The sequence below is a fragment of the Chlamydotis macqueenii genome, chromosome 1 (assembly GCF_036417535.1).
Source record: "Chlamydotis macqueenii isolate bChlMac1 chromosome 1, bChlMac1.mat, whole genome shotgun sequence".
NCBI lineage: Eukaryota > Metazoa > Chordata > Aves > Otidiformes > Otididae > Chlamydotis > Chlamydotis macqueenii.
The window spans coordinates 27,109,737-27,128,311 of NC_141556.1; the positions used below are offsets into that span (position 1 = coordinate 27,109,737).

An 18,575-nucleotide genomic window follows, 5' to 3' on the forward strand; every position below is an offset into this window, starting at 1 on the left:
ATATTTCAAAGAGCAAAGAGAAATCATGCACATTTCTGATACAGATAACAGTATTAAAACAGAAGAAACTGAATTAGCAGTGGGAGTGGTATGCTTGATACCTGGATTTTCTCTAAAGCCCTTCAGAAAAATTTCAGAGAGCTGCGGACAGGTAGGTTAATGAAGGAAGCTGCAATTTAGTAGGCAGAACAGAGGATTAAAAGTGGCAGAGAGAACCGAATAAAGAGCTGACAAGAGGGAGGAAGCTGCCAGGCTTACAGAGATACAGGAAACACTCTTATTCACTGCCTTAATGAATTTGTCACCCTTTTAAAAAACGCACATTATATCTTTGAGCAGAACGGAATAGGGCTGTAAGAGCTGCAGGTTCCTATCTGTTTTATTAATTTAACCATAACTCTTATTTCCATTTTTTTTTGTAAAAGTAAATGAAAAAGTAAGTTCTCAATATTTAAATATTTCAAAAAAAGGAAAAAAAAAAACAAAAGCCATGTCCCTATTCATAACAAAAGAAAAAACAGGAAGAAATGTCTTATTTCTAGGAGTGCTGGGATGAAAATATATTATTTTGATTCTTATGTATTGCTTGTGATTAAAAACAAATAAAGTGGAAATACCAGATGGAAGGTTGTATCTTGACACTTTCAAATCATTCTTAATCCTCACTCAATTGTGTTGACTTTTCAGTTTGCATTTTTCTCCGTTTCAAAAAGAAAAACCTATTTTTAAAAGTTCCTCAGATAAAAAAAGTGGAACACTCCTCCCTCATTACTCTATCACAGCTACTTTCCCAAACAAAAAGTCCATAATCTGGTTTGGTAACATTCAATAAGACCCACACATAAAGTTGATGGATGGCTCAAGTCTCATTTGGGCCTCGTAATAGTTTCTAGTTTATGCACAAAGGTCAGCCACACCTTTTGAGCATACAAGCTGTCAATGAATTTATTCTGGAGGCATTTCCAGCAGGAACACTAATTGTACACAGCCCCAGAGAGACCTCGTCTGGAACACTCTGTACTGTTCTCATCAGGCACTTTCAGAAATGTAAAGATCAAATTCTAGAAGTACAGAATAGAGCTAATCAAAGAAATGGCAAGTGTGCTTCCTGAGAGGGCACTTGAAGGCCTCCATCTGTTTAACTTCTCTGAACAGGAATAACGGGTACTAAAAAAGGTACCTAGCTGTAAGTAGGGCTTGATTCTTATGGAAGGAGAGAGACATGACTGTCCATGAAAATCAGGATGGTCTCGATGTCCTAGAATACTACATCCATTCGTGCATTGCTGTATATTCAAGGAGCGTTCAAGAGCCTGGAGGGTGTTCAGGTTCCTGGAAGTTTGTCTGACAGGTCTCAGGGTGTAACTGGAGATAGTGCAGATGAGGGCAGCCTCCTCTTCTGGTAACTCCAGGCTACTGGCACCCAGATAACCTGACAGGCAGCACTGAATCCCAGAAATCCACTGGGTTTCTAGCAGATTGTCCATGAAATCAACATGGTCCCACCGAAATGTTTTGGATTGGACAGGCAGACAAATTCCAGTGAAATGAAATTAAATGAAAAAAATCTTTCTTCAAAAACTAGCCAATAAGCTGCAGTCCTCATGCTGCCGATATAATGTGTGACTCACAGTCTTGATGGACTTCTGCATGCAACAAGTATCTCCAGCTCTTGGAAAAAGTCAGCCAAAGACATCTCATTGTAGTTTCCAAGAGGCTGCTACTGCACTTCATCAAAGATACTACACCAGACAGGTACAGTCTTCTCGTCAGCCACCAGAGACAGATTCCCAAAGGGTGGGAATCTGACTGTTTATATTTCAACATTTCCAAAGGCCTCAGTCCAGTGCACAGCCCTTGTTACAGGACTCATATGGACACAAGATCATACCATACCACTGAAATTCATACCAGTATGAAGCTTTACAAGAAAACAACCTACACCTCTTGACAGACTCCCTGTTAACTGTAACTCCTGACACGCTGGCATCCTCTTGGATTCAGCCACGACCTTTACAATTTAAGTAATAAAACTTCACTACCTTTTCCATACTTTGAATACACAGGGAAGATGGGAGCCCTCTGTTTATATTTCTCTTACTTGAATTGATTGAATATACATTATTTATTTCATAATATTGACAGTGTTCTGGCTTCTAATTCTGCTCTGCCGGGAGTGCTTTTAACATTCCACATTAATGAGCTACTCCAGTGTCCTTTTACAAAATAAATCAACCTATCTCAGGTAGGTTTCCTTCTTTTCCTCAGTTGTGCAATTTGCCTCTGAAATTACAGCTCAGGCTGCAAAAAGGCAATAGTCACGCCTGCACCTGTGACAGCATCCCTCCAGGCCAGAATACGAGAATTTAACATTGTTTGAACAGGAACTCTCCTTCTCCCAGTGGAATGAACAGCACAAGCTTAAAACAGTTTCAAAATACTGGTTTCTACATGCTCAGAGAAGCCGCTTCTAGGTCACCTTACAAGTTCTCATTGGATTGATGGCAATTAAGAAGTTTGGCCTTTTTGCTGGAGATACAAAAACAAATCACGGTCTCGCTGAACAGTTTAAAACTCTCTTAAACATGTCTGGAATAGTTTCTCTGTAATATCATGGGGTGTGCAGAACAGACTCATTTCCCATCTGGTATATGAATTTGTTTGCATTATTTGTTTCTATTAGCAACTACAACTTACTAGAAACCACACAAGCATACAGACAGAGACAGCTCTTATTTTTAAAAAATTAAAATAAATAAGAAAGAAATGAGAAGGGATGAAATGGAGGACAGATAAATCTTTAAAAGTGTTTAAGTCAACAGTTTGTTACATTATTATAGGAAACTGTTTACACCTAAAATTGGCATTTCCGAAAGCAATACCAATATTTAAGTTGTCCAATCCAAACGGAGCAAACTTCAATGGGTATTGTCTTTAAATTAACTCAGCTCCAGGCTTACACAGCAAACCCACACAACTGTGTGCAGAGCACACTTTTGAGCCACTTTTAACAATTCAATATATGGACCATCATCTGTTTTCTGTTCCCTTTGACTTTACTGAATAGCATGTGTCTTACAGATCACAGAAAAGTGGGCGCCTTTTCAGGAGGAGTTTGAATGCAGGGAGAGAGCCTTGCAAATCAGTTCAGAAAGGGTGTTGCACAATTGAGGAATGTCCCAGAAACAGCTGCGGTACTTTATCAGCATCAGCTTGGGATAGTTGCAAGTGGGAAAGCTCCAAACACAACATATAAATAATACTGATGAAGTCGTGTGTGTGTATACAGACATATTTTCTTCCCCAGCCACTCCACAAATTATGTACTCTCCATGACACAGGATGTACTACTCTCTTTTCCATACAAAACCCTCTGGAACTACAGGGATACCCTAACTGCTTCAGTGGCAATAAAAACCTTTGTTTAACTCTTAAATTTTTGAGCAGCATGTTGTCAGACAGTGTCAGTGCATTTCCTTGGGACCAAAACTCCACAGTGCATGGTGCTACACTAAAACAAAAGGATACTAGTCCATAGAATCTCATTTAAGACAAAGATGGTTACAAAAATTTCAGACAAATCTTCACAAACAAGTGATACAATTTGTTATGATTCCTCTCACAGTGAAATTCACAGCTCTTTGCTTTGTTCTCTTTCCTGCTGCACTGCTGACTTCAGTCTGCTACTGGTTATGTTTTTCTTCTACTAAAAAGAACACGTGAAACATCCTGCCTGGTCAAGTGCTTTCTTTTTACGTAGGCAATCTCTGCCAAAGTACAAAGCTGCAACTTGCTGTAGCCGAGTTGTTTCAGTAACATAAACAAGACAAACTGCAGATAGACATAATACCTTTTCTCAGACATTTTTCTGGTACAGCTTAAAAACTTAAGCCACTTTCAAGCACAGAAACCTTTTAACAGGTAAGATGTCTTCAGAACAAGAAGTCTTGATCAGTTTGACAGTGGTTTCATTTTTGCTGCAGTCAAGAAGATCACAGCTGACATACCTGAGCTGACCTTACCCTGAACAGCTCAGCTTCCAGAGACAGCACTACCAGGTCAGCTGCCCAGCTTGCTGGAGACATCTGGCAGGCTGCACTGAGGTCTATATTGCCTTTGTTCACTTAAACCAAATTCTGGTACCTCCACATGTCACATCTTGACTCCAGTGTATTCCAAAACCAATGAGAATTTATCACCTATGGCTGAGACTTAATGGACTGATCTCTGGGAATTAAATTGTCACTGAAGACTACTCAAAAATGGAAGAAGAGATCTGTGTCAAAAGGTTACTTGCTGGAAGGGTGGCTTCCTGAAGAAAGACTGTCAGCCATATTAGGCCTCTGTAAAAGGCTCTTTTTTTGTGCAAACAGAAAATAAAAACCAAGGCAATCTGTAATCATCTACAATCAGTGAAAGTGGGTGACAACATCTTCATGACACCTACTGAGAAGACTCCCAGAACCATACCTCACTCAGCATGTTCAGTGTGTTCCCTGCATTCCCTTTCTCTCAGAATCTCATTCGCAAAAATCTGACATTTCCAGTTAAATGTCTTGATAATGCAAATCCAGTAATAATCTTTTTATGTGATAATTCTACATTTTAATGATTTGCACTGAAAATGGTAAAATCTCCTTTTGAGACAAACTAGAAACATATCAAACGTTTTTTTTTTTCTCTTTAATAGTGCAGCTCCCTGCTTTTAAGGCTTCTGCTGGGAACTTTGCAAATGCTTTAAATGATTTGTCACCTTTGTAATTTATTTCTTCCTCAGTCTGAACAAGAGACTTATTACTGTCTAAATGCTGAAGAAGCTTTGAAGACATATTAGTTCTGTGGAACTGTTTGTTAGATTTCCTGTGATGCTGCTTGCTAAAACTTATCTCCATTTCATTAAGAATAAATTGGATATGACTTTAATAATAACTAAGTAGAAATTGAGGTGTAATATCCATACTGTGCATAAAATTATAACCAAAAATGTATTTTTGCCACTTTAATATCCTTTAGCTAATAGCAGAAAGAGTGAATGTGGTATCAGTAGCATTGCATATTAATCTGTATAAGGCTACACTGTTTTAATGTTAAAATATGAACTAAAAAAACCCCTAGAGTCTGCTCCCATTACTCCCTGGTTACCCTGATAACTTACATGTTTCACAAAGGTTTTCAATTTCAAAATGACAGACTTTGAAAAACTGAGGGAATCAGTTAACAATGTGAACTGACTGAGAGGCTCAGGCACTTAAGTGAGGAAGAGAACTGGAATTTCTTAAAACCAAAAGTACTGAAAACAAGACACAATCTGCATTTCACACATGGGGATACTTGTCAGAAAAGAGACTTGGCCTTGGGTTGAACAGCCACCTAAACAGAAGCTGGCTAGTGAGAAGGGGGTCACAGGTGATGAATGGAAGTACTGATCTACAAGAAAAGCAGGATCTTGAAGGTCTGGCATTGCAGAGGTTATGGAGCAACTGCCACAACGTATAGTAAGGTAGATTTTGGGAAGGAAAGCAAACCAAAGAAGAGCAAGCTCTTACATATGAACAGAAAAAGAACAAGCAAAAAGGCAGTAAATGAAGACTTAGCCTCAGCTTCATGGCAGTGCAGAGCAGGGAAGCAACAGCAGGGTGGACATTAGAAGCATGCACAGAAGTGGAGGCCACTGCAGCCAATCATCTCTGTCCCTGAATAAACCAGTCCCAGAAACAGCCAGACTAGCATAACTGACTTAAAGCAAAGAGATTCCCAGTCAGAATCAAGTGATCCAGTGATGAGAAAAGTAGATGCAATGCTGTTCTTTTAAAGAGGAGGGAAACAATACGTGTTAATATGGAATCATCAGTATGCAAACTGTTAAAAAAGATGTTGATGGAAAGAATTATCAAAAGCATGGAGGTAAGTAAGGAAAATGGCACAGGCTCACAAAGATTGCTCATGACAGGCTACACTAGTATCTTTGCTTGGCAACATATCTAATTTTTTAGACAACAAGGATAGAATACTCTAACTGGGCTTCAGTAAAACATTCAGAAAGATTCACCCAGAACCCGACTGGAATAGAGAGTTAAACAGGCAACCAGGCAGAAGAGAAATATCAATGTTTGTGTTGGTGCAAGAACCACTAGGACGAAAGAAGGCAGACAGAGTTTCATGGAAGCAGTCCTGGAACCAAACTTCATTTGATATTTTCATTTTATAGCTTGGCACAAAAACAGAAGATCAGCTAATAATACAAAGGGACTCATCTCACCTAAATCTTGTTGTCTAAAAATCAGGCTTTTACTGGAAAATAGTTGCTCCTTTCATAGTCAATGTAGAAACAGGCACCTCGGAGGGAAAGTCTGTCTAGAGATGTCTAAGATAGTTCCTTCTTTCCACTGCCTGTAGAGGAAGTCTAGATGATTTTATTAAGCAAACAGCCTAACTTTCAGATAGCTAAACCACGCTATTTAGTGGTTGGCATAACAGATATAGCTCATAGAGAAGATACTTAACTCCTGCAGTGCATGGGAAAGATATGCGAGAGGTTTTGGGTTTATCTTGACCAGTCTTGGTATTCAGCTGTACCTAATGAATAGGCTCCCTACATTAACACAGACCAGTCTTCTGCTCTCCAGGGGAGGCTACTTAATTTAAAAGGGCAACACTGGTCCAAAGATTTGTGGCGTGAGGTTCAGAGGCAGATCTCTGAGGGCCAAAAAGCATCTGCCTCTACAATGAACTTATAGACTGCAATACTGAGTATTAGGTGATGAAATAATAAAATACATTAGCCTTTAGTAGCCCCTGGGCAAGATTCTTACTGCTGAGATACATATCTAGAGAGGGGATTAGGGAATTACAACATAAATCCCTTTTCTTACTTTGTAGTTCTCAGCAATTCTTCATCTCTGAGCATTACATTCTCAGAACTTAATGACAGGGTGCTGCATAAGGAATGATTAATGCAACTTGTATGAAGCACACCATTAACTCCAAACATAGGTTCCTTTGAATAGCATGCAAAAAACATAATCTTATATGTAATCACCAAAGCAAATAAAATACATTATTTTGAACTAGAAGACCTTTAATGGCTATTTTGTAAATAATAATCTGTCTTTATGCATGCAGCATAGCATTTGGTAGTGCCTACTACCGCAATCCACCATGTAGGTGTTGCTCATGCAGAGGATTCACATCAGATAAAATTTCAAGTTGCATGGTCCAGAGTCAGGCTGTGAAATAAGAAATGAAAAATCTGTGCATACTATCAGCTTCTTTCCCTTCTCATTGTTTTCTCTCCTTTCCACAACATCACTCATTAATTTAACACAGAAATCAGGAGTTAAGTCCTCAGCTACAACAATACTTTCTCCATACTCACTTTCGGCACATGTGGATTAAATTCTACTGCTCTGTGAATAGCTTCTACTGCATTCATCTCTGCAGTACTCAGCCCTCGCCTTGAGGCAGCCTCTGGAGAAAATCTACAAAAGCAAAAAAACCAAACACATTAGGCCAGAAATGCTAGTTAGAAAAAGCCAGAAGAGAAATCTACAACATGGGCCCTTGTAACCAAACTGAGTCAATTTCCTATGCTCTCCAAACTTCCATAGCAAGTGGAAACTCTGAGTGCTCTATTACATAAAGGCCAGTGAAAATCCAGGCAGAAGTGGAAAGCATGTTTGCATCTAACCATGGCAGAAAGTCAGTTCCAACAGTCCTTTCTCTGTCACTAATCTAAATTTGCTCTATGTACCTTGCTAAGGGGCATATTCAAGGCTGAAGATGAAGAAAAAAGAAAAGCAAAAAAAAAAAGAAAAAAACAATGCCAAATTATTGTTGGAGGGTGTCTATTAAAAACAGGTTTGGGGAGGTTTTAGGGAGGTTCCCAACCCAATGCCCCTGGGTCAGGTTGGGATGGAAGCACGATGCAGCAGCAGTAGCGGGTGGTCTACTGGCCGCAGCACCATTGAGGGTAGCATGCCCAAACTGTGGGCAAATCATCTGCCCCAGTGAATGAAAAACCAGACCATGCAATCTCTTTCTCACCTCACACCCCACGGCTAACTCCAGAGCTGTACTTGGCAGGCAGACACCACAGGGAAAGCTGTGACAACCTTAGCCCTGCCCTCCCAAGCTGGAGTCGCTGTGTAGGGAGGAAAGATGTTGCAGTAGGTACTGGCGATCTACAGGATAAAAAGAATGAAAGAAAATTACTTAGATCTTGATGTGTACATACACTTTAAAAGCAAAAACTGTCAGGACGTCAGTCAAGAAAATGGCTTTCCACTCTACTTGCTTTCCAACTTTAGGGAGGCATTCGACCCTCAGGTGCGCAGACACAACTCTGCCTGGGATTTGTGTGAAGGCACCTGAGAGCAGAATTGGGATTTTTGAGCTCCACCCCACAAGAAGCTGAGCATCCTTTCAGAGAGGGCCAGTGCTCTCAAGTCCACAGGCATCAAGTAGATGTGCTCAGCACCTTGGAAGGTTGAGACCCAAGAGAAAACCATAACAGGAACGAGCAGATATTTGTGTCTCTAAAAATATGAACGTCATCTACCTCTCAGAATCCCTGACATAGTAATGCTAAATCCACCTGTCGCTACTTAAGTAGATGAGCAGTCTTCTGACAGCACTTGTAAAATGGCATTGCTACCACTGCATCTACATTTATTTATTTATTACCTTTTTGTGGTCAGCTTTATACAAAGTTGAAGCAATTCAGCCACACAACACCTTTTAGTTGCATCTTCATTATACTGTCTAGGAAGCCAAAGCTCACCCAGACAGTATACATAAAACTGAAACAAGAACTGAATGTATGCTATTTCTCTTCTTTTCTTCTTCCGTAATATTTGAAGTGCAATGTTTGATCACTGCAAATTCTTCTTATACATAAAGTCATTTTATGAATTTACTGCAGGACTGAATTCTCCCGCTAACACAGCAGATTGTTAGGGTGTGGGCTCAGCTAAGAGAAATCTCGAGTTAAATCAGGAATTTTGCTGGACAGTTGTTCTTATGCACTTACTTGTCAGAGACAGCTCTGGCTTTGAGCAATGCAGCTGTGTAACATATTGTTGCTGATTTTGGTAAGCTTATATCTGTTGAAAAGAAAGAAAACAGTAAACATCTGAAAACTTAAAAGTTTGCAGAAATAAGTGTTTGATTGATACTTCAGAGTATGCACCGGATGTGCAAAATTATGAAGTAAATTCAGAACACTTTCTGACCTTGGGACTTGTACTCCCATGTCACATAGATTTTTAAATTTCCACACAATATACAGGCTTTAAAACTCGTGTTAATGACCACTGGAACTGCTATTTAAGCAGCAGTTTCATTAGAGAATTAATTCAAAGAGTGACATGACAGGGATATAATTAAAGAATTCATTACTTCATACATAAATCTATAGGTAACCTGGAATACATGAGTTTTTCCATAGTTCACAAAACATCTAAGTAATAGCTGAGGGCTATCTTATTCACTCCTCTTGTTTTCACTCAGAAGCAGTTGTCTAATATGAATATGTGGCAGCTATACAAGTTAAGACAGCTATTTAAGTAATAATGGTTTTGACTTGCAAGCAAACATCCATTAGATTTATTGCAGTTAAAGATCAACAGTAAAAGAACGTGTTTTGCCCCTTAAGGGAATCTTGGACCAAAATATTCACCATACAGTCTCTGGCCATTTTATGCTGATCCAGAGACACAAAGGAGCCATAAACCTGACCTAACCCACTAGTTCAACATAATTTTTACCTGTTCTCTACCAGCAGACTGGCACAAAGCAATCAAAAGGTAGAGAGAACTGCTGCTTAACAGACTTGAGTTCTAGATTTGTTCCCACTGTTACAGAGAAGAATTGACCTCCACACTAGTAATCTACCATATTATATAGTGACTGAAATATTCCAGCATTAAAAAGTTAAAGACTACAGTTAAATGAAAAAAAAGAAAAAAATAACAACCCCCACTAAAGGCTGGATTCTGCAAACACTTCTGCACACTGCCTACATGCTGTTGTAAATAAATACCAATTAAACAGTTAGTGATAGGAAGCATTAGACTCTGAGATCATACTACAGCTTCCCATATTAAACTGCAAATACACAGTGTAGTAAACACAGGGCACTGGAGTAGGCCCACTGTAAATGTGAAGAGCAGCTAATCTGTCTATTGTTCTAAAACACTACCTATCCCTCAGTTTGTCATTAAAGTTGATCAGAAAGACAAAATTACCACAGAGCTTGGTAATTCTAGGGTTAAGAGAAATATGTGATTTACTGAACCCCAGTGCCTTGCAACGGCGGGCTCCAAAAAGCAGTGAAAGAGGGTAAGTAAGCCGTATCTCAGCAGTCACCCCTTCACTTATTAACAACCAAGCAACCAAGAAGAACATTGTTCTGACAGCAAACGTTGCCAGAATGACTGCAGCACTCTGAAAATGCTACCTGTTCCATCTCCTCTATTGTCTTTTTATGCACATGCACTTCAAGTATGAGATATAAAGATCTCGTTGGAGACTCCTCTATAATATATTCCAACTATAATTTCACGGGAGTATGTAATTGTAGTGACTAATGTAATTAAAATCAACAGCATGTAAAGCAGTCGGGGTGATAGGTATGTTAATTACTACACTAATAGAAGCTAGCTACAGACACAGATGTGAGCACATCTTCAATGACAGGAGGAGAAAATATTTACAAGCACCTTCAATAACTCTGCTTATACTGGGTTTTCCTTAATAGTAGGAGTTAAAACTTATTTCCAGTCAACAGAAATTCTTCAGAACACACTAGTCTCTGTTTTTCAGTAGAAACCTTATTCATCAAATCATAAATGGAGTGAAAGGTAGAGGAATGGAAAAGAAAAATAAAATAACTAAAAAAAATCAAACAATGTGCTGTCATTTATAAGGTTTTCAATTGGTCAACTGAATACCTTATTTTCCCCTTACCTGTATGTGTTTCTCTGGGCCATCAAGCCACCATTACCTTATGCCCTGCATCAGTTCAAACTGAGTAACATTGGTTCAGGATCTGACCTTTACAAAACAGTGCATGGATGACACAGAACAAGAGGTCAGCCTGGAAGTCCCTGGAAATACATCTTCCCAGGCAAAAGGCAAGCTCCACATATGGACCAAGAAGAGAATGTTTGCCCGGACTTCTTCAAATAATGCAGCAAGAGAATCCCTTCACTTTTCTATCTGCTCAAAGGAGCTGAAAACTAGGAGGAATCAAGAGGTCTGGCACATATGACTGAAGTAACAGAGGAAAAACAGTTGTCATGCTGATGAAAGCTGCTGGCTTGATTTCATCAAATAAAGCAGGTATGCCAGCAAAAGCCAAAACGAGAGCAAGAAAATAGCAATTCAGCTGTTAATACACAACCCATAAGGTTAAACAATAAGACCACTCAACATGCAAAACCCCTCTAACTACATGTACAAAGGCTAGTTTCTGCACGAGACCATTGATACCCAAATGGAAAATGTGCAGTGGAAGTTACACAGACCAAGTTGTGAGGAAAATTACAATTCTTGGCTAAGAGATTAAGATATAAGAGTAGGAACTGATCTTGATACAGGATTAAATATACTAAAACAAAACACTGTATCACAAAACAATATTTTCTAGTAGGCAGTAAATGCTCCTGAGTTACTATATCCTGTGCACATAGATTGCAGGATGATCCATGATGAACTGCTGGCATCTGTAAGGAAAGGAAATGTGGTGAGGCAAGGTAAGGCTTAGGCACACCACTTCAGTCATTCCTGCAGAAGAAATGGGATTTCTCAAGGAATGTTGTGCTTAAATCTGATCATGAGTCAAGAACAACAAAACTAAACAGAAAGACTAGATTGTTTTTGTAACAATCCAAATGAAATAAAGTCTGAGAGAACATACAACTGTTCCTTATGCATACACACAAGGAACACCAGGAAAGGAGAAAAGCTGCTTAGGTAAAGGATAATGCTGGCACAAGAAAGAACAGTTCAGAATTAAATTTAAGCTGGAGATTAAAATAAGGTTGCTGTGAGTTAATTTTTGAGGCAGATTTCCAGGTAGAACAGTGGGGCAAACAAAACAGCTTATTCTAGGATGGAGCTTGCTCAGCTCATGGAAGGGGTAACATCATGTAGTGAATGCAACAGCAGTGGGCCTGACTCACCCAGGAGACCTCCTCCAGTACTATGCTCCTAATGAGCAAGCAGCAATTACACCTGCAGTCCCTTGGAGAAGTACATACAAAGATCCGTGTTTATGTTGCTGTGGAGATAGCTCTCAGTAGGTCCAGGCCTGCTTCCCTCTGGAAGTGTTCTGCTCTTTGTTTGCACCATATTAGAGTGTAAGTATTTGGTTCTGCTATATTCTAGTCTGATCACTACAATACTTAAAAATCTTCATATAATTTAGGCTTCACCTCCAAAACTAGACCTTTGTATTTTAGAGAAAAGCCTAAAAGAATTATGTCTGGTTACAACTTGAATTTAGCAAGGGAATTAAGTCTAAACTAGTCCTAGGAGATACGTCCTCTGTCAGGAACCAAAGTGAGGTTTTTCACAAATGACTGTGTCCAGCTCTGTGAGCCATCTGGCAAAATATCTTCACATATACTGTTTCCCACCCTCCTGTGATTACTTGCGGAACTCCCACAATGTGCTGAAAGATGTAACTGCTATTCTGTTGTCAAAACCATCATGACATTTTTGCCAAATAAGAACTGATGTGTCAATCTAAAAAAGGCTCTCCTCCTTCCTTATTGCTCATGTCTTTAAACAGAACACAAAATAGTCTAGACTTAATTTATGAGCATTTTCTTTTGATTAGCCCCAGTCAGCTATGGGGAGGGTTGGAAAAGTGAATTCTTACTGGCCATTTGCTTCATAAGTGGTTGCTTGGGAGAGTGAACTAATGGAAAGATGCTATGGATAGAGACTTGCAACTGTAATATCTCTACTTCTCTGATTCAAGATATCCAGAATATGCCATACATAATCTAAATAGGTCATGAGATCTACTGTTCTTATAAAATAGCAACTAAATCAAGAAAAGACAAATCTGGATATGGACTTGTGAAACATCCTCTATCCAAGTCATCAAAAGGCCCTAAATGTGAAGAGATGTATGTTTGAGATTGCATGTTGCAATTGCTTTAGTCATTAATAAATGCAACATCTAAGTCACTAATAGGAAATTATTCCCTATTTTGACCCCTAAGTGTATGCTATTCCCAAGCCAACAACACAGATATCTATGGGCTTAACTTCAGACAGGTGAACAGTCCTATCAACATCAATAGGACTTAAGTATTTGCTGAAATAAGCTGTAGATCTGGGGCCACAATTTGCACAGTAAGATTCTTCCAGTCAAACTGCTAGTTCTTCTTCATACAGCACTGGAGAGAGACTACATGAAGCTGCTGGAATCATTCACATATTTCCAAATATGTAACTGAAAGTGTATCAACAAACTGGAAGAAGTTATGCAGAGAGGTGAAACAAAAAAAAAAAAAAAAGTGGAATACAGGATATATGTTGTGTTACGAATTGGGGGTGAACCCCAGCTCTGATTTTCTCTCCCTCAGCCTGTCTGTAGACTCTAGTGTTTAAGTGACAGGCCAACACTTGCCCTGTCAGCACAGAACTCCCCCAGTTCTCTGCACCTGCAGGCTACATTGTCAGCTCTTGCACAGGTGGTAGGAAAAATTGCTTATGGGAAAGATTGAAAGTGCTCTAGCAAATAAGTATGTGCAGGCTGGATCAGTGATGACAGAAAAGAGACGCAGTCATCTATAAAGACACAAACATTAAGGAAGAAAGTGAATTAGGCTGATACAAGTGGTTAAAAGCAAGAGTAATGGGATGGAATTCAACAAGGGAAAGTATGAACTGAACATCAGGGGAAAAACACGTTGTCAAAAAGACCTAATATCCTGTAGTATTATCTCCCATGACAATAGTCATTGCATTTTTCCACAAAATGTAGCAGAAAACATGCTGGAGGGAGCAAAAACTACGAACACAATGATCTAACGCTCACTTTGTGCTTGCAAAATAAAGCAGTTCCAATCCTCTGTACTTTTGACATTCTTCCTCAGTGGTGGGAAGCACCCCAATTAAATACAAATACACAGCCACTGTACATGTTGAGGTCTGGATTTTGGTCCCCTGATAGGATGGGCAAAACATTTCGGCACAAACAAAAAGTGTTTATTTTGCCATGACCACATTTCAAACTTAAACTGTTCAGTTACGGGAACATTTTGAGGGTCACTGCTGGTTGTAGACACTTCATATGCAACTCTTGCTGAGATGTGTATCTCAGTGACCAGGCAGGTGTCAGTCTCTTTGATCTGACCAAGTTCAATCCCAAATGCATATAGAAGGGAAGAAATAATTTCTGCTCTAGGAGATTAGAAAGAGCAAGATTACTATAATTAGTTTAGACTTTTTGTGCTTTTGCACAAGCAGGAGAAACAAAAAAACCCCACAGAATCGTATGGCAAAAAAAGAGACCAGATGGTATGAACAGACACAGAAGTGATGCAGAGACCTAGTTGAAGTGACAAGTGATTTTGACGTGGAGGAAAGAAACTAGCTTTTAGAAGCAGAAGCTGAAAAAGATGTAATGGGAAAAAAGACAACCTATTCTCTTGATATTGGTGTTACACAAACTAGAGGTTGTATCTTTTCGTTTGCATCTTTTCGAGAATCATAGAATCTTAAGGTTGAAAGAGACCCCCAAGATCATCAAGTCCAACTGTCAACCAAACATCACCATGCCTACCAAATTATGTCCTGGAGTGACACATCTACACATTCTTTGAACACCTCCAGGGATGGTGACTCCACCACTTCCGTGGGTAGCCTGTTCCAGTGCCTGATCACTCTTTCAGTGAAGAAGTGTTTCCTAATATCCAACCTAAACCTCCCCTACCACAACTCGAGGCGATTTCATCTTGTCCTGTCACAACTTATTTGGGAGAAGAGACCAGCACCTGCCTCCCTACAACCTTTGGGGTCTCCCCTCAGCCTCCTCTTCTCCAGACTAAACAATCCCAGCTCCCTCAGACACTCCTCATAAGACTTGTGCTCCTGACCCCTCACCAGCTTTGTTGCCCTTCTCTGGACGCGCTCCAGCAAGCCAACATCCTTCTTGTACTGAGGGGCTCAAAACTGCACATAGTATTCAAGGTGCAGTGGAAGGTAGACTAGGCTTTGGTATGACCTTAACTAAAAGGAACTTTCTCTTAAGGTCTCTGTCATAGTTCAGCCCTGATGGGGACCAGACTACACAGTCCCTCTCTCGCTCCCCCCACGCTTCGAGAGAATAGGGGGAGATGATATAAAGAAAAACGGCTCGAAGTTTGAGATAAGGATGGGGAGAAATCCTTAAAGCTACCGTCATGGGCAAAACAGACTCGACTTGGGGAAAAAGACTCATTTATTTCTAAAACTAGCAGGAGAATGAAACAGGGAACAAGATAACCTCCCCCCACCCCTGCCTCTTCCTGGGCTTAACATTATCTCTACTACCTTCCCCTGCCTCCACGGGCTGCAGGTGAATCTCTGCCCCTCCGTGGACCTCCACGGGCTGCAGGGGGACAACCTGCTCCACCATGGTCATCACCACAGGCTTCAGGGGAATCTTGGCCAGGAGCCGCATTACTCCTCCCCCTCCTTCTGAACTGACCTTGGCGTCTGCAGCTGTTCCTCACAACAGGCTGGCAGACGCCTCTCAGGATCCTTTTTACATCTTATTCACTTCTCATCTCCTCTCCACTTCTTGCAGCCGGGCCGGGCCGAGTTGGACCCAGTCGGCTGCCCGGTGGGAGGCCAGAGGGTGAGGCCTGCAAGGCCCACAAGGCTCGCTCCCCCTCTCTGCCCCTGCTCAGCTGCTTCACATCTTCTCTCTCTTTTTTTTTTTTCTCCTTCTTAAATACATTATCACGGAACATTCTGCTACCAATTGGCTCAGCCTTGGCCAGCAGCGGGTCTGCCCTAGGCCTGGCCAAGTCCACTGAACAAAGGGGAGCAACTTCTAGCAGTTTCCTACAGAAGCTGCCACCGTAGCCCCCCCCCCTCACCCAACAAAACCAGAATGGTCTCTCTTTCAAAGAAACAAAAGGATCATAAAATAGTGTGCATGAGGTAATGGTTGCTTCCATACTGCCACTTGCTACAGCTTTAACTCAGAAGAAAACCTTTTCTTGCACTTAGAACATCTACCCAGTTAGCTCCACCAGGTAGAACATCTTCTCAAAAACATCAAATATAATCATGGCAAGTAATGAAACTGATGGAGTGGAGCTGTGATCTCAAATATACACATATACACAAAACCCCTGGAAACTATAGCTAATATAACTGAAGACTCCGTGCAACTAGTTCATCAATCTGCAACTCTACAAAAAGAATGCCTTCAAGTTTAATGTAAACAGAATTTACCCATTTAATAAGTCTGTAAGGACAGAAAGAAACTGGACAAAGGGGGACTGGAGAAAGGAGAGTAGCCCAGAATAGGCTACATTATAGAGAACTAATTTCTTTGCATTAACTGTTTGGATTTCACTAAGCTGAAAGTATTCCAAGACAAAGACCCTGTTTCTAAAGTGTTTCTTAAAAGGCCTGCATTTTGATTTGACACTAATTTAAAGTAGGATTCTTCGAAGTAAGCCGTTTCCAAATAAGAAAGTGTCCTAGCCTACAGCAGAAGGAGACCTTCTGTATTTAAAAATTTTGTTTCTATGTATCCTTTGGTATAAATTATCTTCTCAAGTGAATTCTGAATTTGAGACTCCGTCTACATGGTGACATGCTTTGCAAGGGGGTAAGTGAAAGGGGAATGTGTATAAGGTGTTCCTCCTGCAAACCAGAAGTCTTATAGTCTCACTGGAAAACATTGTCATTTAAAAACCAGGAAAGCAAGGACAGGCTTAGGGAGGAACCATTGCATCACTATGATTAAATACACAGGCATCCATTCTTTTTAAATCTGACTTTCAGTCACCAGAAAGGTCTGAGTTTTCACACAGTGCCCAGGTTACCAGATAATAACAATCAAAGCAACTGGAGTCCAGGGAAGTTAATAAATCATTTACTCTAAGCATCACAACAAGCAGACCTACTCCACTGCAAAAACAGTGTTTAAAAAGCAAGGAAAGACGACCACACAACTATGAATACCAGAAGCTTATTCCATCAAGAACAGTCTCTTCAGCAGCCATAACTATTTTTGCTGTAAATAACATGGACATGTGTTAAATCAGAGCCAAAAATCTTTTCAGAATTCAACAGTATTTAGGTCATCTGCACTCTATTGACAGATACTGAACTCCTAAACCATAATGATGTAGCTCAGCAACAGCGCATGCCGTCCCACTAATGAGGCCCTTTTTCCATGAATAATGAGTATGGACATCAGCTCTGTTGCCAGGTACATAATATAAACACAGTTTAACACATGGCTTTTGGTAAAGCAGTGTGTCTGCTTGCAGAGGCTGAGGTTTCGCAAAATGTGATCCAATTTTTTAGCCCAGGGTGGGGGCAGACTGCTCAAGGAAATAATTTGTTCATATGTTATCAAAATACAATAAATCAGGTTTGGTCTTAGTCAGAAAAAGGCAGTGGAGTGGGACCAACAGAAATTACAGATAGGAAAGTATAAATGAGTTCATTGTTTTATATTCCAATAAATCTTACAACACATGAAGCTGATGAGTTCTAAAATGAGCTGAGACTCCCTGAGATGGGCCTTCTGAGACTCATGAACTGTAAGGGTTATACTGGTTAAGCCTGTGCTTGCTGAGTCCTTGTGCACACCTAGCGTATACGCACAACTTTGTTTATATATGGCAAAGCATGAGTTGAAACTGCATGGGTTCAAACAGACAAAGTAGAAGAGTCTTATTTTGAAAAGCCTCATTTGTTACATTTATGACCTGTTTTGACTCCATTAGTACTTTTGAGTAAACAAAACAGACCTTCAAGTTTTATCAACTTCCATGACACAAAATGCCACCATGGTATTGTTTAAAATGAGGGATCAGTGCTTTAGTATGCAAAAGTAGAGCTGGCACAGGAGTTTAGTCTGAGATTTGGGAGGGCATGGCTTAACTGCCTGTTCTGTCACAGTTCTGGTATCTCCCAGGACTATTATTTCATAACTACTTCAAAGACTAGAAGGTGTCAACGTCCTGTGGTGCCTGCAGCATAAAAATGGGCATTTCTATTTACTTGCTTCTTAACATGCCATAATAATGACCAAGTGGATCTACAGAGGATGGCAGGATGATTGTGTTAGAATCAAGCCAATGGTCTATTGCTAGCATCATTAAAATTTATCTTAATTTCCTAAGTTATACAATGTTAGAAGAAAGCAGATAGCACATACTCAGTGGAAGCTTCTGCAATTTTTTTGGTTATACCCTCCAAAGATTCTTTGGTCATCAAGTACACACATCTCAGTACTCCAATAAACTTAGGCATCATCCCCTTGCCACTCTACAATGTGATGATATGGGGCCAAGTACTGGTGCTGACAGCGAGAAGCCTCTGTCAGC

The 18,575-nt window shown here is 40.1% G+C and overlaps 1 protein-coding gene across 2 annotated transcripts in view; it reads right to left on the minus strand.

Annotated features, from left to right (window-relative positions):
• ST7 (suppression of tumorigenicity 7) overlaps window positions 1-18,575 on the minus strand; it is a 153,112-nt gene that overhangs the window by 16,136 nt on the left and 118,401 nt on the right. For both annotated transcript variants that reach the window (XM_086747483.1, XM_086747493.1), the window contains exons 10-11: window positions 9,029-9,101; window positions 7,376-7,478 (exon numbers count right to left, since the gene is read on the minus strand). In XM_086747483.1, coding sequence (XP_086603609.1) covers window positions 7,376-7,478; window positions 9,029-9,101 — 176 coding nt within the window. The remainder of the gene's footprint in view (window positions 1-7,375; window positions 7,479-9,028; window positions 9,102-18,575) is intronic.